Source organism: Dreissena polymorpha, chromosome 2 (assembly GCF_020536995.1).
Source record: "Dreissena polymorpha isolate Duluth1 chromosome 2, UMN_Dpol_1.0, whole genome shotgun sequence".
Classification (NCBI taxonomy): Eukaryota; Metazoa; Mollusca; class Bivalvia; order Myida; family Dreissenidae; genus Dreissena; species Dreissena polymorpha.
Window position 1 is genome coordinate 36963958 of NC_068356.1, and position 27955 is coordinate 36991912.

At 40.1% G+C, this 27955-nt stretch overlaps 1 protein-coding gene across 1 annotated transcript in view; it reads right to left on the reverse strand.

Annotated features, from left to right (window-relative positions):
- Window positions 1-27486, reverse strand: part of LOC127866631 (RAD50-interacting protein 1-like) — a 29673-nt gene extending 2187 nt beyond the window's left edge. The window contains exons 1-13 of the mRNA XM_052407332.1: window positions 27325-27486; window positions 25601-25842; window positions 25185-25358; window positions 24384-24521; window positions 23097-23256; window positions 22149-22259; window positions 21123-21348; window positions 20486-20623; window positions 19839-20035; window positions 19029-19082; window positions 18756-18910; window positions 18238-18415; window positions 16570-16688 (exon numbers count right to left, since the gene is read on the reverse strand). Of these exons, the coding sequence (XP_052263292.1) occupies window positions 16570-16688; window positions 18238-18415; window positions 18756-18910; window positions 19029-19082; window positions 19839-20035; window positions 20486-20623; window positions 21123-21348; window positions 22149-22259; window positions 23097-23256; window positions 24384-24521; window positions 25185-25358; window positions 25601-25842; window positions 27325-27474 (2042 nt within the window). The 5' untranslated portion in view covers window positions 27475-27486. The remainder of the gene's footprint in view (window positions 1-16569; window positions 16689-18237; window positions 18416-18755; window positions 18911-19028; window positions 19083-19838; window positions 20036-20485; window positions 20624-21122; window positions 21349-22148; window positions 22260-23096; window positions 23257-24383; window positions 24522-25184; window positions 25359-25600; window positions 25843-27324) is intronic.
- Window positions 27487-27955: the final 469 nt, after the last annotated feature.

Sequence of the window (27955 nt, forward strand, 5' to 3'; positions counted from 1 at the left end):
TATGCATGTAATGTGTCATCAGTATGCATGTAATGTGTCATTCCAGGGCTTCAGTATGCATGTAATGTGTCTTCAGTATGCATGTAATGTGTCTTCAGTATGCATGTAATGTGTCTTCAGTATGCATGTAATGTGTCTTCAGTATGCATGTAATGTGTCTTCAGTATGCATGTAATGTGTCTTCAGTATGCATGTAATGTGTCATCAAGGGGTCTTCAGTATGCATGTAATGTGTCATCAAGGGGTCTTCAGTATGCATGTAATGTGTCATCAAGGTGGCTTCAGTATGCATGTAATGTGTCATCAAGGGGGCTTCAGTATGCATGTAATGTGTCATCAAGGGGGCTTCAGTATGCATGTAATGTGTCATCAAGGGGGCTTCAGTATGCATGTAATGTGTCATCAAGGGGGCTTCAGTATGCATGTAATGTGTCATCAAGGGGTCTTCAGTATGCATGTAATGTATCATCAAGGAGTCTTCAGTATGCATGTAATGTATCATCAAGGGGTCTTCAGTATGCATGTAAATGTGTCATCAAGGGTCTTCAGTATGCATGTATGTGTCATCAAGGGGTCTTCAGTAATGCATGTATGTGTCATCAAGGGGTCCTTCAGTATGCATGTAATGTGTCATCAAGGGTGGCTTCAGTATCATGAAATGTGCATCAAGGGGTATTCAGTATGCATGTAATGTGTCATCAAGGGGGCTTCAGTATGCATGTAATGTGTCATCAAGGGGGCTTCATATGCATTGTATAATGTGTCATCAAGGGGTCTTCAGTATGCATGTAATGTGTCATCAAAGGGTCTTCAGTATGCATGTAATGTGTCGTCAGTTATGCATGTAATGTGTCTTCAGTATGCATGTAATGTTGTCTTCAGTATGCATGTAATGTGTCATCAAGGGGTCTTCAGTATGCATGTAATGTGTCATCAAAGGGTCCTTCAGTATGCATGTAATGTGTCATCAAGGGGCTTCAAGTATGCATGTAATGTGTCATCAAGGGGTCTTCAGTATGCATGTAATGTGTCATCAAAGGGTCTTCAGTATGCATGTAATGTGTCATCAAGGGGGCTTCAGTATGCATGTAATGTGTCTTCAGTATGCATGTAGTGTGTCATCAGTATGCATGTAATGTTCATCAGTATGCAATGTAATGTGTCATCAGTATGCATGTAATGTGTCAATCAGTAATGCATTGTAATGTGTCATTCAAGGGCTTCAGTATGCATGTAATGTGGCTTCAGTATGCATGTAATGTGTCTTTAGTATGCATGTATGTGGTCTTCAGTATGCATGTAATGTGTCTTCAGTATGCATGTAATGTGTCTTCAGTATGCATGTAATGTGTCATCAAGGGGTCTTCAGTATGCATGTAATGTGTCATCAAGGGGTCTTCAGTATGCATGTAATGTGTCATCAAGGTGGCTTCAGTATGCATGTAATGTGTCATCAAGGGGGCTTCAGTATGCATGTAATGTGTCATCAAGGGGCTTCAGTATGCATGTAATGTGTCATCAAGGGGGCTTCAGTATGCATGTAATGTGTCATCAAGGGGGCTTCAGTATGCATGTAATGTGTCATCAAGGGGTCTTCAGTATGCATGTAATGTGTCATCAAGGGGTCTTCAGTATGCATGTAATGTGTCATCAAGGGGGCTTCAGTATGCATGTAATGTGTCATCAAGGTGGCTTCAGTATGCATGTAATGTGTCATCAAGGTGGCTTCAGTATGCATGAAATGTGTCATCAAGGGGTCTTCAGTATGCATGTAATGTGTCATCAAGGGGGCTTCAGTATGCATGTAATGTGTCATCAAGGGGGCTTCAGTATGCATGTAATGTGTCATCAAGGGGTCTTCAGTATGCATGTAATGTGTCATCAAAGGGTTCTTCAGTATGCATGTAATTGGCCACAGAGGGTCTTCAGTATGCATGTATGTGTCTTCAGTATGCATGTAATGTGTCTTCAGTATGCATGTAATGTGTCTTCAGTATGCATGTAATGTGTCATCAAGGGGTCTTCAGTATGCATGTAATGGTCATCAAAGGGTCTTCAGTATGCATGTAATGTGTCATCAAGGGGGCTTCAGTATGCAGGTAATGTGTCTTCAGTATGGCATGTAGTGTGTCATCAGTATGCATGTAATGTGTCATCAGTATGCATGTAATGTGTCATCAGTATGCATGTAATGTGTCATCAGTAGGCATGTAATGTGTCATTCCAGGGCTTCAGTATGCATGTAAATGTGTCTTCAGTATGCATGTAATGTGTCTTTAGTATGCATGTAATGTGTCTTCAGTATGCATGTAATGTGTCTTCAGTAATGTATGGTAATGTGTCTTCAGTATGCATGTAATGTGTCATCAAGGGGTCTTCAGTATGCATGTAATGTGTCATCAAGGGGTCTTCAGTATGCATATAATGTGTCATCAAGGTGGCTTCAGTATATGCATGTAATGTGTCATCAAGGGGGCTTCAGTATGCATGTAATGTGTCATCAAGGGGGCTTCAGTATGCATGTAATGTGTCATCAAGGGGGTCTTCAGTATGCATAGAATGTGTCATCAAGGGGGCTTCAGTATGCATGTTAGTGTGTCATCAAGGGGTCCTTCAGTATGCATGTAATGTATCATCAAGGAGTCTTCATTATGCATGTAATGTATCATCAAGGGGTCTTCAGTATGCATGTAATGTGTCATCAAGGGGTCTTCAGTATGCATGTAATGTGTCATCAAGGGGTCTTCAGTATGCATGTAATGTGTCATCAAGGGTCCTTCAGTATGCATGTAATGTGTCATCAAGGGGCTTCAGTATGCATGAAATGTGTCATCAAGGGGTCTTCAGTATGCATGTAATGTGTCATCAAGGGGGCTTCAGTATGCATGTAATGTGTCATCAAGGGGGGCTTCAGTAATGGCATGTAAATGTGTCATCAAGGGGTCTTTCAGTATGCTATGGTAATGTTGCATCAAAAGGGTTCTTCATTATGCATGTAGATGTGTCTTCAGTATGCATGTATGCATGTCTTCAGTATGCATCAATGTGTCTTCAGTATGCATGTAATGTGTCATCAAGGGGTCTTCAGTATGCATGTAATGTGTCATCAAAGGGTCTTCAGTATGCATGTAATGTGTCATCAAGGGGGCTTCAGTATGCATGTAATGTGTCTTCAGTATGCATGTAGTGTGTCATCAGTATGCATGTAATGTGTCATCAGTATGCATGTTATGTGTCATCAGTATGCATGTAATGTGTCATCAGTATGCATGTAATGTGTCATTCCAGGGCTTCAGTATCCATGTAATGTGTCTTCAGTATGCATGTAATGTGTCTTCAGCATGCATGTAATGTGTCTTCAGTATGCATGTAATGTGTCTTCAGTATGCATGTAATGTGTCTTTAGTATGCATGTAATGTGTCTTCAGTATGCATGTAATGTGTCTTCAGTATGCATGTAATGTGTCATCAAGGGGTCTTCAGTATGCATGTAATGTGTCTTCAGTATGCATGTAATGTGTCATCAATGGGTCCTCAGTATGCATGTAATGTGTCATCAAGGGGTCTTCAGTATGCATGTAATGTGTCTTCAGTATGCATGTTATGTGTCTTCAGTATGCATGTAATGTGTCATCAAGGGGTCTTCAGTATGCATTAATGTGTCTTCAGTATGCATGTAATGTGTCTTCAGTATGCATGTAATGTGTCTTCAGTATGCATGTAATGTGCCATCAAGGGGGCTTCAGTATGCATGTAATGTGTCATCAAGGGGTCTTCAGTATGCATGTAATGTATCATCAAGGGGGCTTCAGTATGCATGTAATGTGTCATCAAGGGGGCTTCAGTATACATGTAATGTGTCATCAAGGGGGCTTCAGTATGCATGTAATGTGTCATCAAGGGGTCTTCAGTATGCATGTAATGTGTCATCAAGGGGTCTTCAGTATGCATGTAATGTGTCATCAAGGGGTCTTCAGTATGCATGTAATGTGTCATCAAGGGGGCTTCAGTATGCATGTAATGTGTCATCAAGGGGGCTTCAGTATGCATGTAATGTGTCATCAAGGGGTCTTCAGTATGCATGTAATGTGTCATCAAGGGGTCTTCAGTATGCATGTAATGTGTCATCAAGGGGTCTTCAGTATGCATGTAATGTGTCATCAAGGGGTCTTCAGTATGCATGTAATGTGTCATCAAGGGGTCTTCAGTATGCATGTAATGTGTCATCAAGGGGTCTTCAGTATGCATGTAATGTGTCATCAAGGGGGCTTCAGTATGCATGTAATGTGTCATCAAGGGGTCTTCAGTATGCATGTAATGTGTCATCAAGGGGTCTTCAGTATGCATGTAATGTGTCATCAAGGGGGCTTCAGTATGCATGTAATGTGTCATCAAGGGGGCTTCAGTATTTGTGTGATGTGTCATCAAGGGGTCTTCAGTATGCATGTAATGTGTCATCAAGGGGTCTTCAGTATGCATGTAATGTGTCATCAAGGGGTCTTCAGTATGCATGTAATGTGTCATCAAGGGGTCTTCAGTATGCATGTAATGTGTCATCAAGGGGGCTTCAGTATGCATGTAATGTGTCATCAAGGGGGCTTCAGTATGCATGTAATGTATCATCAAGGGGGCTTCAGTATGCATGTAATGTGTCATCAAGGGGGCTTCAGTATGCATGTAATGTGTCATCAAGGGGGCTTCAGTATGCATGTAATGTGTCATCAAGGGGTCTTCAGTATGCATGTAATGTGTCATCAAGGGGGCTTCAGTATGCATGTAATGTGTCATCAAGGGGGCTTCAGTATGCATGTAATGTATCATCAAGGGGTCTTCAGTATGCATGTAATGTGTCATCAAGGGGTCTTCAGTATGCATGTAATGTGTCATCAAGGGGTCTTCAGTATGCATGTAATGTGTCATCAAGGGGGCTTCAGTATGCATGTAATGTGTCATCAAGGGGTCTTCAGTATGCATGTAATGTGTCATCAAGGGGGCTTCAGTATGCATGTAATGTGTCATCAAGGGGTCTTCAGTATGCATGTAATGTATCATCAAGGGGTCTTCAGTATGCATGTAATGTATCATCAAGGGGTCTTCAGTATGCATGTAATGTGTCATCAAGGTGGCTTCAGTATGCATGTAATGTGTCATCAAGGGGGCTTCAGTATGCATGTAATGTGTCTTCAGTATGCATGTAATGTGTCATCAAGGGGTCTTCAGTATGCATGTAATGTGTCATCAAGGGGTCTTCAGTATGCATGTAATGTATCATCAAGGGGGCTTCAGTATGCATGTAATGTGTCATCAAGGGGCTTCAGTATGCATGTAATGTGTCATCAAGGGGGCTTCAGTATGCATGTAATGTGTCATCAAGGGGGCTTCAGTATATGTGTGATGTGTCATCAAGGGGTCTTCAGTATATGTGTAATGTGTCATCAAGGGGTCTTCAGTATGCATGTAATGTGTCATCAAGGGGGCTTCAGTATGCATGTAATGTGTCATCAAGGGGGCTTCAGTATGCATGTAATGTGTCATCAAGGGGGCTTCAGTATATGTGTGATGTGTCATCAAGGGGTCTTCAGTATGCATGTAATGTGTCATCAAGGGGGCTTCAGTATGCATGTAATGTGTCATCAAGGGGTCTTCAGTATGCATGTAATGTGTCATCAAGGGGTCTTCAGTATGCATGTAATGTGTCATCAAGGGGTCTTCAGTATATGTGATGTGTCATCAAGGGGGCTTCAGTAGTATATGTGTGATGTGTCATCAAGGGGTCTTCAGTATGCATGTAATGTGTCATCAAGGGGGCTTCAGTATGCATGTAATGTGTCATCAAGGGGGCTTCAGTATGCATGTAATGTGTCATCAAGGGGTCTTCAGTATGCATGTAATGTGTCATCAAGGGGCTTCAGTATGCATGTAATGTGTCATCAAGGGGGCTTCAGTATGCATGTAATGTGTCATCAAGGGGGCTTCAGTATGCATGTAATGTGTCATCAAGGGGGCTTCAGTATGCATGTAATGTGTCATCAAGGGGCTTCAGTATGCATGTAATGTGTCATCAAGGGGGCTTCAGTATGCATGTAATGTGTCATCAAGGGGGCTTCAGTATGCATGTAATGTGTCATCAAGGGGTCTTCAGTATGCATGTAATGTGTCATCAAGGGGTCTTCAGTATGCATGTAATGTGTCATCAAGGGGTCTTCAGTATGCATGTAATGTGTCATCAAGGGGTCTTCAGTATGCATGTAATGTGTCATCAAGGGGGCTTCAGTATGCATGTAATGTGTCATCAAGGGGCTTCAGTATGCATGTAATGTGTCATCAAGGGGGCTTCAGTATATGTGTAATGTGTCATCAAGGGGGCTTCAGTATATGTGTAATGTGTCATCAAGGGGTCTTCAGTATGCATGTAATGTGTCATCAAGGGGGCTTCAGTATGCATGTAATGTGTCATCAAGGGGGTCTTCAGTATATGTGTAATGTGTCATCAAGGGGCTTCAGTATATGTGTGATGTGTCATCAAGGGGTCTTCAGTATGCATGTAATGTGTCATCAAGGGGGCTTCAGTATGCATGTAATGTGTCATCAGTATGCATGTAGTATGCATGTCATCAGTATGCATGTAATGTGTCATCAGTATGCATGTAATGTGTCATCATCAGTATGCATGTAATGTGTCATCAGTATGCATGTAATGTGTCATCAAGGGGGCTTCAGTATGCATGTAATGTGTCTTCAGTATGCATGTAAGTGTGTCTTTAGTATGCATGTAATGTGTCTTCAGTATGCATGTAATGTGTCTTCAGTATGTATGGGTGTCTTCAGTATGCATGTAATGTGTCATCAAGGGGTCTTCAGTATGCATGTAATGTGTCATCAAGGGGCTTCAGTATGCATGTAATGTGTCATCAAGGGGGCTTCAGTATGCATGTAATGTGTCATCAAGGGGGCTTCAGTATGCATGTAATGTGTCATCAAGGGGGCTTCAGTATGCATGTAATGTGTCATCAAGGGGGCTTCAGTATGCATGTAATGTGTCATCAAGGGGGCTTCAGTATGCATGTTATGTGTCATCAAGGGGTCTTCAGTATGCATGTAATGTATCATCAAGGGGTCTTCAGTATGCATGTAATGTGTCATCAAGGGGTCTTCAGTATGCATGTAATGTGTCATCAAGGGGTCTTCAGTATGCATGTAATGTGTCATCAAGGGGTCTTCAGTATGCATGTAATGTGTCATCAAGGGGTCTTCAGTATGCATGTAATGTGTCATCAAGGGGGCTTCAGTATGCATGTAATGTGTCATCAAGGGGTCTTCAGTATGCATGTAATGTGTCATCAAGGGGGCTTCAGTATGCATGTAATGTGTCATCAAGGGGGCTTCAGTATGCATGTAATGTGTCATCAAGGGGTCTTCAGTATGCATGTAATGTGTCATCAAAGGGTCTTCAGTATGCATGTAATGTGTCTTCAGTATGCATGTATGTGTCTTCAGTATGCATGTAATGGGTCTTCAGTATGCATGTAATGTGTCATCAAGGGGTCTTCAGTATGCATGTAATGTGTCATCAAAGGGTCTTCAGTATGCATGTAATGTGTCATCAAGGGGGCTTCAGTATGCATGTAATGTGTCTTCAGTATGCATGTAGTGTGTCATCAGTATGCATGTAATGTGTCATCAGTATGCATGTTATGTGTCATCAGTATGCATGTAATGTGTCATCAGTATGCATGTAATGTGTCATTCAAGGGGCTTCAGTATCCATGTAATGTGTCTTCAGTATGCATGTAATGTGTCTTCAGCATGCATGTAATGTGTCTTCAGTATGCATGTAATGTGTCTTCAGTATGCATGTAATGTGTCTTTAGTATGCATGTAATGTGTCTTCAGTATGCATGTAATGTGTCTTCAGTATGCATGTAATGTGTCATCAAGGGGTCTTCAGTATGCATGTAATGTGTCTTCAGTATGCATGTAATGTGTCATCAAGGGGTCTTCAGTATGCATGTAATGTGTCATCAAGGGGTCTTCAGTATGCATGTAATGTGTCTTCAGTATGCATGTTATGTGTCTTCAGTATGCATGTAATGTGTCATCAAGGGGTCTTCAGTATGCATTAATGTGTCTTCAGTATGCATGTAATGTGTCTTCAGTATGCATGTAAGGTGTCTTCAGTATGCATGTAATGTGTCATCAAGGGGGCTTCAGTATGCATGTAATGTGTCATCAAGGGGTCTTCAGTATGCATGTAATGTATCATCAAGGGGGCTTCAGTATGCATGTAATGTGTCATCAAGGGGGCTTCAGTATGCATGTAATGTGTCATCAAGGGGGCTTCAGTATGCATGTAATGTGTCATCAAGGGGTCTTCAGTATGCATGTAATGTGTCATCAAGGGGTCTTCAGTATGCATGTAATGTGTCATCAAGGGGTCTTCAGTATGCATGTAATGTGTCATCAAGGGGGCTTCAGTATGCATGTAATGTGTCATCAAGGGGGCTTCAGTATGCATGTAATGTGTCATCAAGGGGTCTTCAGTATGCATGTAATGTGTCATCAAGGGGTCTTCAGTATGCATGTAATGTGTCATCAAGGGGTCTTCAGTATGCATGTAATGTGTCATCAAGGGGTCTTCAGTATGCATGTAATGTGTCATCAAGGGGGCTTCAGTATGCATGTAATGTGTCATCAAGGGGTCTTCAGTATGCATGTAATGTGTCATCAAGGGGTCTTCAGTATGCATGTAATGTGTCATCAAGGGGGCTTCAGTATGCATGTAATGTGTCATCAAGGGGGCTTCAGTATTTGTGTGATGTGTCATCAAGGGGTCTTCAGTATGCATGTAATGTGTCATCAAGGGGTCTTCAGTATGCATGTAATGTGTCATCAAGGGGTCTTCAGTATGCATGTAATGTGTCTTCAGTATGCATGTAATGTGTCATCAAGGGGGCTTCAGTATGCATGTAATGTGTCATCAAGGGGGCTTCAGTATGCATGTAATGTGTCATCAAGGGGGCTTCAGTATGCATGTAATGTGTCATCAAGGGGGCTTCAGTATGCATGTAATGTGTCATCAAGGGGGCTTCAGTATGCATGTAATGTGTCATCAAGGGGTCTTCAGTATGCATGTAATGTGTCATCAAGGGGCTTCAGTATGCATGTAATGTGTCATCAAGGGGGCTTCAGTATGCATGTAATGTATCATCAAGGGGTCTTCAGTATGCATGTAATGTATCATCAAGGGGTCTTCAGTATGCATGTAATGTGTCATCAAGGGGGCTTCAGTATGCATGTAATGTGTCATCAAGGGGGCTTCAGTATGCATGTAATGTGTCATCAAGGGGTCTTCAGTATGCATGTAATGTGTCATCAAGGGGGCTTCAGTATGCATGTAATGTGTCATCAAGGGGTCTTCAGTATGCATGTAATGTGTCATCAAGGGGTCTTCAGTATGCATGTAATGTGTCATCAAGGGGTCTTCAGTATGCATGTAATGTGTCATCAAGGGGGCTTCAGTATGCATGTAATGTGTCATCAAGGGGGCTTCAGTATGCATGTAATGTGTCTTCAGTATGCATGTAATGTGTCATCAAGGGGTCTTCAGTATGCATGTAATGTGTCATCAAGGGGTCTTCAGTATGCATGTAATGTATCATCAAGGGGGCTTCAGTATGCATGTAATGTGTCATCAAGGGGGCTTCAGTATGCATGTAATGTGTCATCAAGGGGGCTTCAGTATGCATGTAATGTGTCATCAAGGGGGCTTCAGTATATGTGTGATGTGTCATCAAGGGGTCTTCAGTATATGTGTGATGTGTCATCAAGGGGTCTTCAGTATGCATGTAATGTGTCATCAAGGGGGCTTCAGTATGCATGTAATGTGTCATCAAGGGGGCTTCAGTATGCATGTAATGTGTCATCAAGGGGGCTTCAGTATATGTGTGATGTGTCATCAAGGGGTCTTCAGTATGCATGTAATGTGTCATCAAGGGGGCTTCAGTATGCATGTAATGTGTCATCAAGGGGTCTTCAGTATGCATGTAATGTGTCATCAAGGGGTCTTCAGTATGCATGTAATGTGTCATCAAGGGGTCTTCAGTATGTGTAATGTGTCATCAAGGGGGCTTCAGTATATGTAATGTGTCATCAAGGGGTCTTCAGTATGCATGTAATGTGTCATCAAGGGGGCTTCAGTATGCATGTAATGTGTCATCAAGGGGGCTTCAGTATGCATGTAATGTGTCATCAAGGGGTCTTCAGAATGCATGTAATGTGTCATCAAGGGGTCTTCAGTATGCATGTAATGTGTCATCAAGGGGGCTTCAGTATGCATGTAATGTGTCATCAAGGGGGCTTCAGTATGCATGTAATGTGTCATCAAGGGGCTTCAGTATGCATGTAATGTGTCATCAAGGGGGCTTCAGTATGCATGTAATGTGTCATCAAGGGGGCTTCAGTATGCATGTAATGTGTCATCAAGGGGCTTCAGTATGCATGTAATGTGTCATCAAGGGGGCTTCAGTATGCATGTAATGTGTCATCAAGGGGTCTTCAGTATGCATGTAATGTGTCATCAAGGGGCTTCAGTATGCATGTAATGTGTCATCAAGGGGGCTTCAGTATGCATGTAATGTGTCATCAAGGGGTCTTCAGTATGCATGTAATGTGTCATCAAGGGGTCTTCAGTATGCATGTAATGTGTCATCAAGGGGGCTTCAGTATGCATGTAATGTGTCATCAAGGGGGCTTCAGTATGCATGTAATGTGTCATCAAGGGGTCTTCAGTATGCATGTAATGTGTCATCAAGGGGGCTTCAGTATGCATGTAATGTGTCATCAAGGGGTCTTCAGTATGCATGTAATGTGTCATCAAGGGGTCTTCAGTATGCATGTAATGTGTCATCAAGGGGGCTTCAGTATGCATGTAATGTGTCATCAAGGGGCTTCAGTATGCATGTAATGTGTCATCAAGGGGTCTTCAGTATGCATGTAATGTGTCATCAAGGGGGTCTTCAGTATGCATGTAATGTGTCATCAAGGGGGCTTCAGTATGCATGTAATGTGTCATCAAGGGGGCTTCAGTATGCATGTAATGTGTCATCAAGGGGGCTTCAGTATGCATGTAATGTGTCATCAAGGGGGCTTCAGTATGCATGTAATGTGTCATCAAGGGGTCTTCAGTATGCATGTAATGTGTCATCAAGGGGGCTTCAGTATGCATGTAATGTGTCATCAAGGGGGCTTCAGTATGCATGTAATGTGTCATCAAGGGGTCTTCAGTATGCATGTAATGTGTCATCAAGGGGGCTTCAGTATGCATGTAATGTGTCATCAAGGGGGCTTCAGTATGCATGTAATGTGTCATCAAGGGGTCTTCAGTATGCATGTAATGTGTCATCAAGGGGGCTTCAGTATGCATGTAATGTGTCATCAAGGGGGCTTCAGTATGCATGTAATGTGTCATCAAGGGGGCTTCAGTATGCATGTAATGTGTCATCAAGGGGTCTTCAGTATGCATGTAATGTGTCATCAAGGGGTCTTCAGTATGCATGTAATGTGTCATCAATCAAGGGGTCTTCAGTATGCATGTAATGTGTCATCAAGGGGGCTTCAGTATGCATGTAATGTGTCATCAAGGGGGCTTCAGTATGCATGTAATGTGTCATCAAGGGGTCTTCAGTATGCATGTAATGTGTCATCAAGGGGTCTTCAGTATGCATGTAATGTGTCATCAAGGGGTCTTCAGTATGCATGTAATGTGTCATCAAGGGGTCTTCAGTATGCATGTAATGTGTCATCAAGGGGGCTTCAGTATGCATGTAATGTGTCATCAAGGGGTCTTCAGTATGCATGTAATGTGTCATCAAGGGGTCTTCAGTATGCATGTAATGTGTCATCAAGGGGGCTTCAGTATGCATGTAATGTGTCATCAAGGGGGCTTCAGTATTTGTGTGATGTGTCATCAAGGGGTCTTCAGTATGCATGTAATGTGTCATCAAGGGGTCTTCAGTATGCATGTAATGTGTCATCAAGGGGTCTTCAGTATGCATGTAATGTGTCATCAAGGGGTCTTCAGTATGCATGTAATGTGTCATCAAGGGGGCTTCAGTATGCATGTAATGTGTCATCAAGGGGGCTTCAGTATGCATGTAATGTGTCATCAAGGGGGCTTCAGTATGCATGTAATGTGTCATCAAGGGGGCTTCAGTATGCATGTAATGTGTCATCAAGGGGGCTTCAGTATGCATGTAATGTGTCATCAAGGGGTCTTCAGTATGCATGTAATGTGTCATCAAGGGGGCTTCAGTATGCATGTAATGTGTCATCAAGGGGGCTTCAGTATGCATGTAATGTGTCATCAAGGGGTCTTCAGTATGCATGTAATGTGTCATCAAGGGGTCTTCAGTATGCATGTAATGTGTCATCAAGGGGTCTTCAGTATGCATGTAATGTGTCATCAAGGGGGCTTCAGTATGCATGTAATGTGTCATCAAGGGGTCTTCAGTATGCATGTAATGTGTCATCAAGGGGGCTTCAGTATGCATGTAATGTGTCATCAAGGGGTCTTCAGTATGCATGTAATGTGTCATCAAGGGGTCTTCAGTATGCATGTAATGTGTCATCAAGGGGGTCTTCAGTATGCATGTAATGTGTCATCAAGGGGGCTTCAGTATGCATGTAATGTGTCATCAAGGGGGCTTCAGTATGCATGTAATGTGTCTTCAGTATGCATGTAATGTGTCATCAAGGGGTCTTCAGTATGCATGTAATGTGTCATCAAGGGGTCTTCAGTATGCATGTAATGTGTCATCAAGGGGGCTTCAGTATGCATGTAATGTGTCATCAAGGGGGCTTCAGTATGCATGTAATGTGTCATCAAGGGGGCTTCAGTATGCATGTAATGTGTCATCAAGGGGGCTTCAGTATATGTGTGATGTGTCATCAAGGGGTCTTCAGTATATGTGTGATGTGTCATCAAGGGGTCTTCAGTATGCATGTAATGTGTCATCAAGGGGGCTTCAGTATGCATGTAATGTGTCATCAAGGGGGCTTCAGTATGCATGTAATGTGTCATCAAGGGGGCTTCAGTATATGTGTGATGTGTCATCAAGGGGTCTTCAGTATGCATGTAATGTGTCATCAAGGGGGCTTCAGTATGCATGTAATGTGTCATCAAGGGGTCTTCAGTATGCATGTAATGTGTCATCAAGGGGTCTTCAGTATGCATGTAATGTGTCATCAAGGGGTCTTCAGTATATGTGTGATGTGTCATCAAGGGGGCTTCAGTATATGTGTGATGTGTCATCAAGGGGTCTTCAGTATGCATGTAATGTGTCATCAAGGGGGCTTCAGTATGCATGTAATTGTGTCATCAAGGGGGCTTCAGTATGCATGTAATGTGTCATCAAGGGGTCTTCAGAATGCATGTAATGTGTCATCAAGGGTTCTTCAGTATGCATGCAATGTGTCATCAAGGGGGCTTCATTATGCATGTAATGTGTCATCAAGGGGGCTTCAGTATGCATGTAATGTGTCATCAAGGGGGCTTCAGTATGCATGTAATGTGTCATCAAGGGGGCTTCAGTATGCATGTAATGTGTCATCAAGGGGGCTTCAGTATGCATGTAATGTGTCATCAGGGGTCTTCAGTATGCATGTAATGTGTCATCAAGGGGTCTTCAGTATGCATGTAATGTGTCATCAAGGAGTCTTCAGTATGCATGTAATGTGTCATCAATGGGGTCTTCAGTATGCATGTAATGTGTCATCAAGGGGGCTTCAGTATGCATGTAATGTGTCATCAAGGCGGCTTCAGTATGCATGTAATGTGTCATCAAGGGGGCTTCAGTATGCATGTAATGTGTCATCAAGGGGTCTTCAGTATGCATGTAATGTGTCATCAAGGGGCTTCAGTATGCATGTAATGTGTCATCAAGGGGGCTTCAGTATGCATGTAATGTGTCATCAAGGGGGCTTCAGTATGCATGTAATGTGTCATCAAGGGGGCTTCAGTATATGTGTGATGTGTCATCAAGGGGTCTTCAGTATATGTGTGATGTGTCATCAAGGAGTCTTCAGTATGCATGTAATGTGTCATCAAGGGGGCTTCAGTATGCATGTAATGTGTCATCAAGGGGTCTTCAGTATATGTGTGATGTGTCATCAAGGGGGCTTCAGTATATGTGTAATGTGTCATCAAGGGGTCTTCAGTATGCATGTAATGTGTCATCAAGGGGGCTTCAGTATGCATGTAATGTGTCATCAAGGGGGCTTCAGTATGCATGTAATGTGTCATCAAGGGGTCTTCAGTATGCATGTAATGTGTCATCAAGGGGCTTCAGTATGCATGTAATGTGTCATCAAGGGGGCTTCAGTATGCATGTAATGTGTCATCAAGGGGGCTTCAGTATGCATGTAATGTGTCATCAAGGGGGCTTCAGTATGCATGTAATGTGTCATCAAGGGGGCTTCAGTATATGTGTGATGTGTCATCAAGGGGTCTTCAGTATGCATGTAATGTGTCATCAAGGGGGCTTCAGTATGCATGTAATGTGTCATCAAGGGGGCTTTAGTATGCATGTAATGTGTCATCAAGGGGTCTTCAGTATGCATGTAATGTGTCATCAAGGGGGCTTCAGTATGCATGTAATGTGTCATCAAGGGGGCTTCAGTATGCATGTAATGTGTCATCAAGGGGGCTTCAGTATGCATGTAATGTGTTATCAAGGGGGCTTCAGTATATGTGTGATGTGTTATCAAGGGGTCTTCAGCATGCATGTAATGTGTCATCAAGGGGGCTTCAGTATGCATGTAATGTGTCATCAAGGGTCTTCAGTATGCATGTAATGTGTCATCAAGGGGTCTTCAGTATGCATGTAATGTGTCATCAAGGGGTCTTCAGTATGCATGTAATGTGTCATCAAGGGGTCTTCAGTATGCATGTAATGTGCCATCAAGGGGGCTTCAGTATGCATGTAATGTGTCATCAAGGGGGCTTCAGTTTGCATGTAATGTATCATCAAGGGGGCTTCAGTATGCATGTAATGTATCATCAAGGGGGCTTCAGTATGCATGTAGTGTGTCATCAAGGGGTCTTCAGTATGCATGTAATGTGTCATCAAGGGGGCTTCAGTATGCATGTAATGTATCATCAAGGGGTCTTCAGTATGCATGTAGTGTGTCATCAAGGGGGCTTCAGTATGCATGTAATGTATCATCAAGGGGTCCTCAGTATGCATGTAATGTGTCATAAAGGGGGCTTCAGTATGCATGTAATGTGTCACCAAGGGGGCTTCAGTATGCATGTAATGTATCATCAAGGGGTCTTCAGTATGCATGTAATGTGTCATCAAGGGGTCTTCAGTATGCATGTAATGTATCATCAAGGTGGCTTCAGTATGCATGTAATGTGTCATCAAGGGGGCTTCAGTATGCATGTAATGTATCATCAAGGAGTCTTCAGTATGCATGTAATGTGTCATCAAGGGGGCTCAGTATGCATGTAATGTGTCATCAAGGGGTCTTCAGTATGCATGTCATGTGTCATCAAGGGGGCTTCAGTATGCATGTAATGTGTCATCAAGGGGTCTTCAGTATGCATGTAATGTGTCATCAAGGGGGCTTCAGTATGCATGTAATGTGTCATCAAGGTGGCTTCAGTATGCATGTAATGTGTCATCAAGGGGGCTTCAGTATGCATGTAATGTATCATCAAGGGGGCTTCAGTATGCATGTAATGTGTCATCAAGGGGGCTTCAGTATGCATGTAATGTGTCATCAAGGTGGCTTCAGTATGCATGTAATGTGTCATTAAGGGGGCTTCAGTATGCATGTAATGTGTCATCAAGGGGGCTTCAGTATGCATGTAATGTGTCATCAAGGTGGCTTCAGTATGCATGTAATTTGTCATTAAGGGGGCTTCAGTATGCATGTAATGTGTCATCAAGGGGGCTTCAGTATGCATGTAATGAGTCATCAAGGGGTCTTCAGTATGCATGTAATGTATCATCAAGGGGTCTTCAGTATGCATGTAATGTGCCATCAAGGGGTCTTCAGTATGCATGTAATGTGTCATCAAGGTGGCTTCAGTATGCATGTAATGTGTCATCAAGGGGTCTTCAGTATGCATGTAATGTGTCATCAAGATTAGCAGTCTGCACAGGCTAATCATGGACAAGACTTTCCGCATGAACTGAAATTTGCTAAGAAGAAACCCCCTTTTAACGAAAATTAACATAATAAAAGCCAAAAGTTATGTCCCTGTTTAGCCTGTACAGACACCAAAGGCTTATCAGGGCATCACTTTAGGCACAATCATTTGAGTCGTGTTCTGAGAAAACTGGGCATAATGCAAGTGGGTAAAGCGTCCTCCCAGATTAGCTTGTGAAGTCTCATCTTAGCAAAAATCCAATTTAGGCGGAAAGTGTCGTCTCTGATTAGCCTGTGTGGACTGCACAGGCAAATCTGGGACGACACTTTACGCACATGCATTATGCCCAGTTTTCTCAGAATGCAACTCATTTAGCTCCATTTTCCCAGCGCTCAGCTCAATTATAAACACCATACTCTTTAAAGTAGCTTTCTGGTTTTGATGTGTATTCTCCAAACAAAGGGAACATGTTTCGTTGCATGTCAAACTGTAACTGACCAGCACCTCCTTGGTTGAACTTGTTTCGCAATATCACCTGCAAAAATAGTCAGTTGTTACTCACTAGAGGGCAATATCACCTGCAAGAATAGTCAGTTGTTACTCACTAGAGGGCAATATCACCTGCAAGAATATTCAGTTGTTACTCACTAGACGGCAATATCACCTGCAAGAATATTCAGTTGTTACTCACTAGAGGGCAATATCATCTGCAAGAATATTCAGTTGTTACTCACTAGAGGGCAATATCACCTGCAAGAATATTCAGTTGTTACTCACTAGAGGGCAATATCACCTGCAAGAATATTCAGTTGTTACTCACTAGAGGGCAATATCACCTGCAAGAAAATTCAGTTGTTACTCACTAGAGGGCAATATCACCTGCAAGAATATTCAGTTGTTACTCACTAGAGGGCAATATCACCTGCAAGAATATTCAGTTGTTACTCACTAGAGGGCAATATCACCTGCAAGAATATTCAGTTGTTACTCACCAGAGGGCAATATCACCTGCAAGAATATTCAGTTGTTACTCACTAGATGTATGTTTGAATTTTGTCATTTAAGGATTTAAATTGCAGCATATGACAAAAAATCAAAGCTGTTAAATAATGCATTATTAAAGATTACTAACCATCCTTGTTACCTAAAAACCATATTTAAAATGTAGCCATCAAATCAAATGGTTTCATATGAACAGTTTCATAGACATGAATACATTTGTTCACACTATTCCCCAGTTTTCCCTTATTTGTTGAGCTCTTCACTCATGCATTTAACATTAAGAATTTCATCTGCGCACTTCAACATGACTTATGAAGTACACTTTTACATGTTTTCATACATACACAGTATGTTTTAGAAACAAATTTTCAAGAAAATGATATGAATGCCAGTTGAGTAAATAAATAAGTACAGTAAAACCCTGTTAATTATTCATTGGATTTTCTTATAATTATGATTGGTTATGTATTCAGGTTTTTCAGTCCTCCATCTTCGTACAAAATGGCCTTTTCCCAGGGCATTTTAGCACAGGGGAGACTGTGTCTGAATTTCCAAAGCAGGGGTTCTACTGTGCCTAAATTTCTAAATATGAGTCATGTTCTGAGAAAACTGGGCTTAATGCATGTGCGTAAAGTGTCTTCCCAGATTAGCCTGTGCAGTCCGTACAGGCTAATCAGGGATGACACTTTCCGCTTTTATGACATTTTTCATTTAAATGAAGTCTCTTCTTAGCAAAAATCCAATTTAGGCGGAAAGTGTCGTCCCTGATTAGCCTGTGTGGACTGCACAGGCTAATCTGGGACAACACTGTACTAACATGCATTATGCCCAGTTTTCTCAGAACGCGACTTATATATTTGTTAAATGTTTATAATAGCAGTGAAGCGATATATAAATTAATAGCCGAAATGTTTTTGAACCAATTTTTAACTGCGTCTTTGGACCTATGCCCTAACAAAATCCTGTGCAAAGGTCAGCATATTGTCAATTGCACATATCTTATACAAAAAATACATACAATGAATATTTGTTTGTCCATAATGTTTATAAATCAAAGTCTCACAACAGCCACCAATAAGTACCTCCTCAAATATATACTGGTTAAGGTTAGCGGCCATTTTCTCCCAGAAATGTGTGAACACTGGCTTGCTAACGAGCTCAGAGACGTCCAGTAGATGATCCTTCAACACCAGCAGCATCTCACAGGCTGACGTGGACAGGCCCAGCGTCATCTCCTTCTGGTGCGGCAGAGAGATCCACCTGGTATATCATGGGGCCTTGTTTGGGGGAAAACTGCGCTTTATGCATGTGCACAAAAATTCCATAAAAGCTGAAATTGACGTCCCTGATTAGTCTGTGTGGACTGCACAGGATAAAGTGGTAAGACACTACGCACATGCATTAAGCCTAGTTTCCCTAAAACGAGGTTCTAATGTAATGTACAGTTAAGATTTCCACCCGAAATAATTGTGCATCTTTTTTCTGAAATGCAAAGTAACTTAAAGTTTTATAGAGAAACTCTAAAGTCTGTTTACTGATTATGTGTAAATGTTATTAGCTTTTTAAAAATAAACTTCCCACCAGTCTGAGCCATGCGTACCTGTCATCCTTGTATGGTTTGCCCCTAGAGCGCACGTCCATAGCTACCTGGGAGACGAGAGTGGACAGCATGTCATTCTCCAGGTGGCTGTATAGGCTAATCATCTCATCAAATAGTGTTGTGTAGCCAAAAGGGATGTCGTCCTCTGACAAGGACTGGAAATGACACATGTAGTCTGATTAATAGCAAAAAACATTGCAAGTACATGAAATACATAATGCTTATGACATACTGACATCTTATTGGCAAATTAAAAAAATATATCAAATGTACCTGTTTTGTTGAACTGGTATTCACCATTTTGAAGTATTGGAGCTGCAGAAAAAACTAAAAGAAAACAGAAATGCTGGTGAGTGGTGCATGTATGCAGATAAAACCACATTATCAATTTAAGCTCAAATTTAACATTGATTACCTTGGACTTATAATATAATACAATTATATATATATATATATATATAAATATATTTGTTAAATAATATTTCATATCATCAGGAGAATGATCAAATGAACATATAAACATGCAGAAAAACAACAACAAAACAAAAGTGTTTTTTTCTTCAAATGGGAAATAAAAACTCTTATAAAGTCTTACATTTCAGTAATTTTAAACCGAACACAGGCTTTTGCCCATCAAACTACTTTGGTTCTTCATTTCTCTATGCGCTTACACTTTGTAATTTTCAATCTACCACTTGTTTGCTTATGCATAAACCACCAGCATGTCATCATCCAATTTGATATACTTACGCCTCATCATTATTATGATCGTTAATGCTAAAGTAACAAATAGAACCCCTTCCTGGGAAAACTGGGCACACGGCATGTGCATAAAGTGTTGTCCCAGCTTAAATACTCCAATTTACACAGGCTAATCTGGGATGACACTTTTTTCTTTTATGGTATTTTTTTGGTTTAAAGAAAGTCAATTTTAAAGTAAAGTCCAGTGCATGCGAAAAGTGTTGTCCCTGATTAACCTGTGCTGACTGAAACAAGCAAAATTTTCCAAGAACTATGGTTCATTTACCAATACCAAGGGCTAAAGTGTATTCACTCCCACATTTCACCATTCTGTCAACCTACCACAAGTTCACTCCATTCCCGCAAAACATCTGCCACAAAATGCGCTGTGTTTAGGATGGCACAGTACTGGCCACTCAGGATGTTGTGGGTGTTGTTCTTCACCTGGTTCAGGCGCACCCGGAAGTCCTCCAGGAGTTCCAACTGCAGATCCAGGAACTCCAGCTGCAGAGCAGGCTCTGGTAGCGACTTGTAACGATCTGAAATACAGCCAGCCGCATTCTGGGAAATCTGGGCTGAATGCAGCAGCAATAAGAGTCGTTGTCCACCCAGATTAGCCTGTTTAGTCCCCACAGGCCAATCAGAGATGACACCACTTTAATGGACTTTTTTGTTTTAAGAAATTCTCTTCTACTTCCATCTCTGCAGAAAGAGTCTTCCCTGATTAGCCTGTGCAGACTGAACAGGCTTATCTGGGATGACTATTTAGGCATTTAGCCAAGGTTTCCAAGAACAGGGCTCCGGTGTGCAGTTCACCCGGCTACCTGTTCACAAAACTTAAAAGATATTTAAAAAATTCACATGACAATGAAAATCAATTTTAAATGACATTCATGTCCATTTTAGAGTTCAAATTAAGGTCGAAAATGATAAAAAACATGTTCCAACATTGCAGGCCAATGTCTTGTGTTCAATTCACATGCACATACCAGTGATGGTGAGAAGCAGGGTCATGAAGCTGTCCCCACACTCAGGCACTTTCTGTTCATCCACGTCAGCGATGTGCTTGTACTGGGAGTCCCAGGCTGTGTAGGAGGACATCATGCCGTCCAGCTTCTCTGTGGCAACTGTCATACAAGCAGGAAGACAAATGTGCCTCTTCCAGGGAAAACTGGGCTTAATGCATGTGCGGAAAGTATTGTCCATGATAAGTCTGTGCAGTCTGCAACAGCCAATCAGAGAAGACACTTTCCACGTTTAATGTATTTTTGTTTTAAAGGAAGTCTTGTAAAGGTGGAAAGTATTGTCTCTGGTGAGACTGAGCGGACTACAGAGAGTAATCTGGGATGACACGTACATGCATTAAACCTGTTTTCCCAGAGCCAGGCTCATTTTTTCAGCTTACTTCAAAAGTTACTTTTGGAAAGAAGGAAAGTTGTAATGCCATAACACTATATCCATCATACCACTAACACCTCAAAATGTTTGCAAAAATAAGTAAACATAGAAATAAAAGATTAGTTTTGTCTGTAAAAATAACTTAATTTTTAATACCCCACTTTAAATGTGCCACAAGCATAATTACGTGGGAAAGAAAAATCCCTGCAGTATCTTTTATGAACTCACACTTGTGCTCAATATGCAGCCATTTCCTGAAGTATGTGTCCTGTGAGAGGACATGAAGGGCCCCAGGCAAACAGGTGGGGTATGCATAAGACATGCGCATCTCACGGTCAAACAGCAAGGCCTCGTCCACAAGGTGGGAGAACTGGTGGTCATCATTCATCAACTCTGGCAGGTCTGTCAGCATCTTCTCCATTACCAGGGTCGTCATGGCAACCATGAACTCAGTCTGTTTCACCGGTAGGGGACAATTACATTTACACAACACAAAAATTATTTTGCAATATTTAATTGCTTTTTACTCTAGGTTGTGTACACATTTGAATGGTAGGTTTGCATCTTAAGTTGTTTTAAATCTTAAAGCCCTTCTAGTGTTTTGGAAGGGCATCCCATCCCTTAGTTGAAATTATACCTAGAGATATTTAAACTATTTTTGTTCAGGGTCTGGGAATGTTCACATTAGTTCAATCACTTGAATTTAGATCATTAATGAGTAAACAGTTTCATAAGATAATTTAACATCAATCAGAAAAATCTAAATGTTAATATGGTTTGTGTTATTAATGAAGAGATTCAACTTGTACATTGCTTTAATAAGGCTATAAAACAATTCAAATATCATGCTATTATATAACAAATACATTTTATTTAATAAATGGCTTTTATTTTCATACTTACATATAGTTATTTGGAGAGTTCAAACTTGTTTAAACCACACATCCAACACAACAAAATGATACAGATTTACCTGAACAACAGTAACCTTGATTTCTTTATGTCATTTTATTAAACCTGTCCCACTGAGATGCAAAGTGAAAATTGCTATATTCAACCAGCAGCCCAGCATACAACCAGTCCAGTCTCAAGTAACTCGCAGGATGTTCAGGTTTTATGCTATTAGCTGCTCATCAGAACCTCAGGGTTGGAAATGAGCCCTTTAAAACTTGAACGTTTTAAGAGAGGTTGATTTATACAATAATTCAAATTGCATATCTGTGCGGTAAAGGTTTAACTGTCAGTGTGGCCTACCTTTACATTGGTCTGTGTACCTGCCTCCAGTAGCAGGGGTTGTACTCTCTGCTCCAAGAACACCAGGTGGTCTCGTATCCAGCTGATTGTCTGGGTGAAGTACCACTCAGGCTGAATATGTAACAAATACAAGTGAGCCGGACTCTGGGTAAACTCTGCTAAATGCTTGTGCCTACAGTTTAATAGCAGATTAGCCAGTGCCTTTTGCAAAAGCTAATTAGGAACGACACTTTTCACTTTTATTGTGTATTTCTTTTAAAAGAAATCTCTTCTAAACAAAAGTCCAGCCAGCGGAATTGTCATCCATGATTAGCGTGTGCTATCTGCACAGGCTAATCTGGGACAATACTTGACACGTCAGTTTATTCAGCTTGGTTTGGAAAACCATAAGTGTCTGCCTAAGCAAGTCTGTTACTTAAGATTACACCAAAACCTTCATCCTTCTAAGTCTGTTACTTAAGATTACACCAAAACCTTCATCCTTCTATCAAAGATCCATAAAGACCATATATAGGAAAAACTGAGTTTCACCTTATATGATACAAATTGTTATGTGTAATATTATTAGTTATACATTGCATACTTGCATAAATTATACTGTAAAATTATACAGTAAGCAGGGATACCAATAGAATTTTAACACCAGGAATCAAATGATATAATTAAGAAATAATATTTTTCTATCATGGTTTGTTGGCCAATAACCCACAGTAAGAAGTATCGATGCGTAGGAATTAATTCACGAGTGCCAAGCCAGGAATCAAATGATATAATCATCATCAAATGATCAAATCATAATTAAGGGTTAACTGTTACATGTGTTTCTTTATTTTAACATTGGTTACTCATATAGGTGTTATTTGTACTGTTAATGCTATTTAAAGCACTGGACAGTGCAAACATTTTTTAAATGCAAACATATTAGCATTGCATTCAGCATTTGGTTACCTTAGCGAGGTCATTTGTCTGTTTATTTCCAAAGAAGTGGTACTTAAAACGGCGTCGCAGTGGCTTTACCATGAGTGAAAGTGGCAATATTGGAATGCGTATGCCTGGCATACTGGCAACACAAGATGGTAGCTGCTCTACTTCACCTTGCAGGCTAGACCTGATGTCATGATTTAAGGTGCATAACACTAAGCAAGAATGCATTATTGAATGCGCGTAATGAACACAACAAAAACCACTAGGTAAGTACTAGCCTGAAAGCACTGCGTTTATTTTCCGGATTTTTGGTAGTGTTGTTTAATCAAGAGCCCAAAAAATTGGCAATTTACAAAAACAACTGATTTATGTACTATGAATCAAATATGGTAGATAAAGCTGAGAAATAATATACCCAAAGAACCTGTAAAAACTTGTACAAATCTTACAATAGGAATTGATTTATAAAAAACACAGAATAACCAGTTTCATGCAAAAATATGTCTTATGCTTTATGTGCCCAGTCGGTTCCAGACCAGCCTGCGCAGTTGCAGGTATAGTCAGGGGCCAATTGTCTGCTTACAAGAGCCTGCAATATTGTGTGACTTAATAGTGGACTGTGCAGCTCCAGACGCTGGTCTGGGGCTACGCTACGAGAGTATGACATAACACTCATCTTTGTTCATGACGCTGCTCCAATGTAGGGACAACATGACACAGCTCAAATGTAGGGACAGCATCCAACATGGAATAATAATCTAGCAAAATATAAGACAATGAGTCAAATGAAATAAAAAATTTAGAATATGAAATTGAAGCTGAATTAAAATGTATCCAATTAACTAGAGAAAACATTTAAATTATACATACATGTACTAGTATTTAATGTCAGTTTCAAACAATTGAATAATGGGCTAAGGAAGACAACAACCAATCAATTTTTTTTTTTTTTTTTTTTTTTTATACCACATTTATATAGCGCCCATTTCATACTCTAGATGTGCGTTCAAAGGCGCTTTACAGTTTTTCCCTGATCACTGGGTCATAAGTCGTCCGTTAACATCTTAGCGCAGTATGCAGCCAGGGCACATTGGCTTATTTCCCTCACAGGTACCCATTTATACACCTGGGTGGAGAGGAGCAGATGTGGGATAAATTTCTTGCTCAAGGAAATTCCAGTGGTCGGGGCGGGATTCGAACCCGGGACCTCTCGATCCCTACGCCAGCGTCCTACCATTAGACCACTGCTCCCATTTGAATTGAAGGAAATGACCATTAAAATCATTGTTATTCTTTTTCATTAAAGGATACGGTAACTGCAATTTTAAAAGCTGCTTAAACAATAATTCCATTTTAGTTTTTGCTTCAGCAGTATTCTGTACTGGTGGGGCTTTGATTGACATTGCCACCAAAGGCCACTTCATTTGCTTAAGAGTCTCTTCAAACTCACTGAAACAAACATTAAGTATGCAACCTTATGGTAATTTTACAACAAATCTATGAATACAATCACTGTAAATTACATTAGCTCACTTTAAGTTACAAACAAAAACACAGAATATAACATTTATAATTTAATTAAAGGCATACATAAAAATTCACAAAAGCATCAACAAATTTCAAACTACTAGTATACCTGGAATTGTTTCATGTAACTCATACTCATAAAATATTTATAATTGTGTTTCAAATAAGCTATGCACAATATATTAAAGTACATGTTTGTCCATTAAGTATCAAATACAAATGAGCCTCAAACTGAGAAAAAGGGGCTTTATGCATGTGCATATGCATTAAGTGTTGACTCTGATAACAAAGACTATTCAGGGCTGACACCCTACACCTAAACTGGATTTTTGCTTAGAAGAGACCTCCTTAAAACAAAAAAAATTCCATAAAAGTGCAAAGAAAAAATTCCATAAAAGTGCAAAGAAAAAATTCCATAAAAGTGCAAAGAAAAAATTCCATAAAAGTGCAAAGTATCTTCCCTGATTTGCCTTTGCGGATTGCACAGTTTATCTGGGATAACACTTTACACACATAAATTAAGCCCTGTTTTTCCAAGAGCAAGGCTCAAATACAATAATCAAAAGTTAAATGTCATGTAAATACCTTGCTATTTTATTTTTGAGGTTCTTGTACCAATAAATAGTTGTGTCCTTTACATATTTCACCATGTTATGACATTTGGAAGTCCCTAAATTGGTATATAGAGCTGATAGCTCTGCAAATTTATCCACACTTTTCAGAAGGTTGTCAGACTGCAGAAGGACTTCAATCTGTGAACTACAAAGAAAAAAACGTGTTCCAGATGTGTGCATGATATGTTCAATAGCACACATATTTATCACGTTTCAAGCATAATAGCTAATTCCTTTGATTTTCACTCTTTTTCAAACAAGTTAAGTTTATTACTAGTATTATAATTTACAACCTAGTTACCTTTTTTGGGGGTCTGTCTTCATGAACTAACTTATTTATTCTTTGTAAATAGAAATCAAAGATAGAAATATTCAGATACATTTTACCTTGTTGTGTCAACTTTTTTTACACACTGAAGGTATTTTGTTAACTGTTCAAGCTCAGATATTTCTGCCGACAAGGCACTGGTTTCCTTCACAACTGTACTCAAGTCTCTTGTCTGGTCTTGAATCTCATGGTACAGTCTGTCATTGCGGTCCCTCAGCTTTCTTACGTCACTTCGAGCTTTTTCTGCATTTTTAATGCCTTGCTCGAGCTCACTGGGTGCCTCACTGCTGGCCAAGGACAACTAAATAAACATGCATTTATTAGCAGAGATTTATCACCTTATATATAAGATACAGATTAAAAGCCTCTTTTCAGTAAAAGTTACTCTAAAATCATGTAGTTTTACCCTTAATCAAACTTACAACAGCTTTTTTTCATTTCTGAAATCAGCTATTCAAATTAATATTTTTTCCTTAAATTAATAGGCAATTGCATGCTCCCATTGAGAAATGAAAAAAAGCAGTGGTTGCAGGTAACGAGCTACAGAGCTTTTCTTTGGCTAATTGTATCATCACTATTCAGTGACGTCATAATCCCAATGGCAAAAAAACTTGTTTTCCTAAATCTGGTCCAAATAATTCCCAATTGCTCATTCGACTTATTGACGTTCAGTAATAGTCTAAGCAGTGCTCCAGATAACATGCATAAAGGCGTAAAAACGAATTAATTTTCTTAAATAACGATTTAGATTTAAAATCTTTGCGTAAAGTTATGCGTTGAAAAAAAACAACACGAATTTGAAATTTTCGAACATGCGTAAAAGTTCCAGTAGCAAATTATATACGGTAAACATTTCATCCCAATTCTGACTCGTTTAGGCGCTCAATAAAAACTTAAAGTCAACGTCACTCAAGCGTTTGCTGTGAGGAAAAGAGACACACCTAAGAACAGTCGAATGGCAAAACGGTCTGTTCTCCTAATATTGCAGGCGAGTCATTACTGCTATTGTACCTTTTTAATTACACTTATTGTAATTTTTATACACAAGTAATATACTGTATACCTATTCAAAATGTCATTAAAATTAAATGTTAAATATAGTCTTTGATATGACTTTAACGGCGACCAACAGGCCATTATGACCTAAGCCGAAGTGTCAGTAAGCGTTTTACATAAAAAATCAAAATGGCCGACCGAAGCGGTGTATCGAAGCGGGGAAGGCAAAAAAAGCCATTTCAGTGTCAAAAATCCACGCTACATGCATTCTTTCAATTAGATTCTCATGAACCAAATACCCAAAGCATGGTTTCGTCAATAATTGATCAATGTATAAGCTCTTGCATAAATGACTGAATCTAAAGCAGTTAAAAAACAAAAGGAAAGCCAGACTTTTCCAAGACTATAAACCAAAATTTTAAATTATTGATGTGTCAAAAACCATGAATACACAATTATTTGGTAATATATTTTTGAAGAATCATTACTTTTATAAATAGGGCGTAAAATAAGAATTCATTTTTAAAATAGGGAGTAAATAAGAATTTAACCAAATTTTTATCTGGAGCTCTGAGTCTAAGAGATGATAAGTGTAGAAATAAAGAATTTATAATTTGTGATTTCCATTTCACCCGGATATGTTAATGTTTTGAAATTACTTGTCTTTGTAAATCTTTTGCTGGAAGGTCAACTGAGTAGTTTTGGTCATGGTTAACAATCTATTTCCGAATAAGTTATCATCCGAATTTATATACAGTTAAAACATATAAATATCATTAACGAGCACCTGTTTTGTAAGGTTTGCTTGCTTTTCTTTGTGTGTTTGATAAACATTTACAACTAACTGCAACTTCTTAAGATCACTGCCAAATTGTTTATTCACAAAATCAATCGTGAACGTTTCAGACGAAGTTTTCGTGTCCATGGGCGCTGCCATGTTGGCAAATGAGTTTCTAAACACCGTACAAATATGTAGATAATCAAGAAATCGTTAACTGCTTCGGTTTCCAATTTTGATGCAGGCAATCAAACTAACAAAGTCAGATGTTTTACAAACGAAATACACATTGCATTGAGCAATCCTTACGGGAATAACATCTCCTATTGCATATTACAAATCTCTGCAATGCGCACGTTGCTGTTTCACGGCCCTTAATCACGGGCGCCACGTCTTTTTTTCAACTTAATTAATAAATGAGCCAGTGCTACTCCCGAGCTGGCGCTCAGGCCCGGATGTTTTGAAATTTAAAGGATAATTTTACAGGGTGGTTTAGGTTTTATATGGGTTTTTGGCAACATATTTCGCATTTGTTTAAAAAATCGGCCAATGTAGTGCGATTCAGCGAAGATAAATTCATCCAAAAATGTACAGACACATATAATCACAAACAATTTGGAAACGTGAGAACCTTTATAAG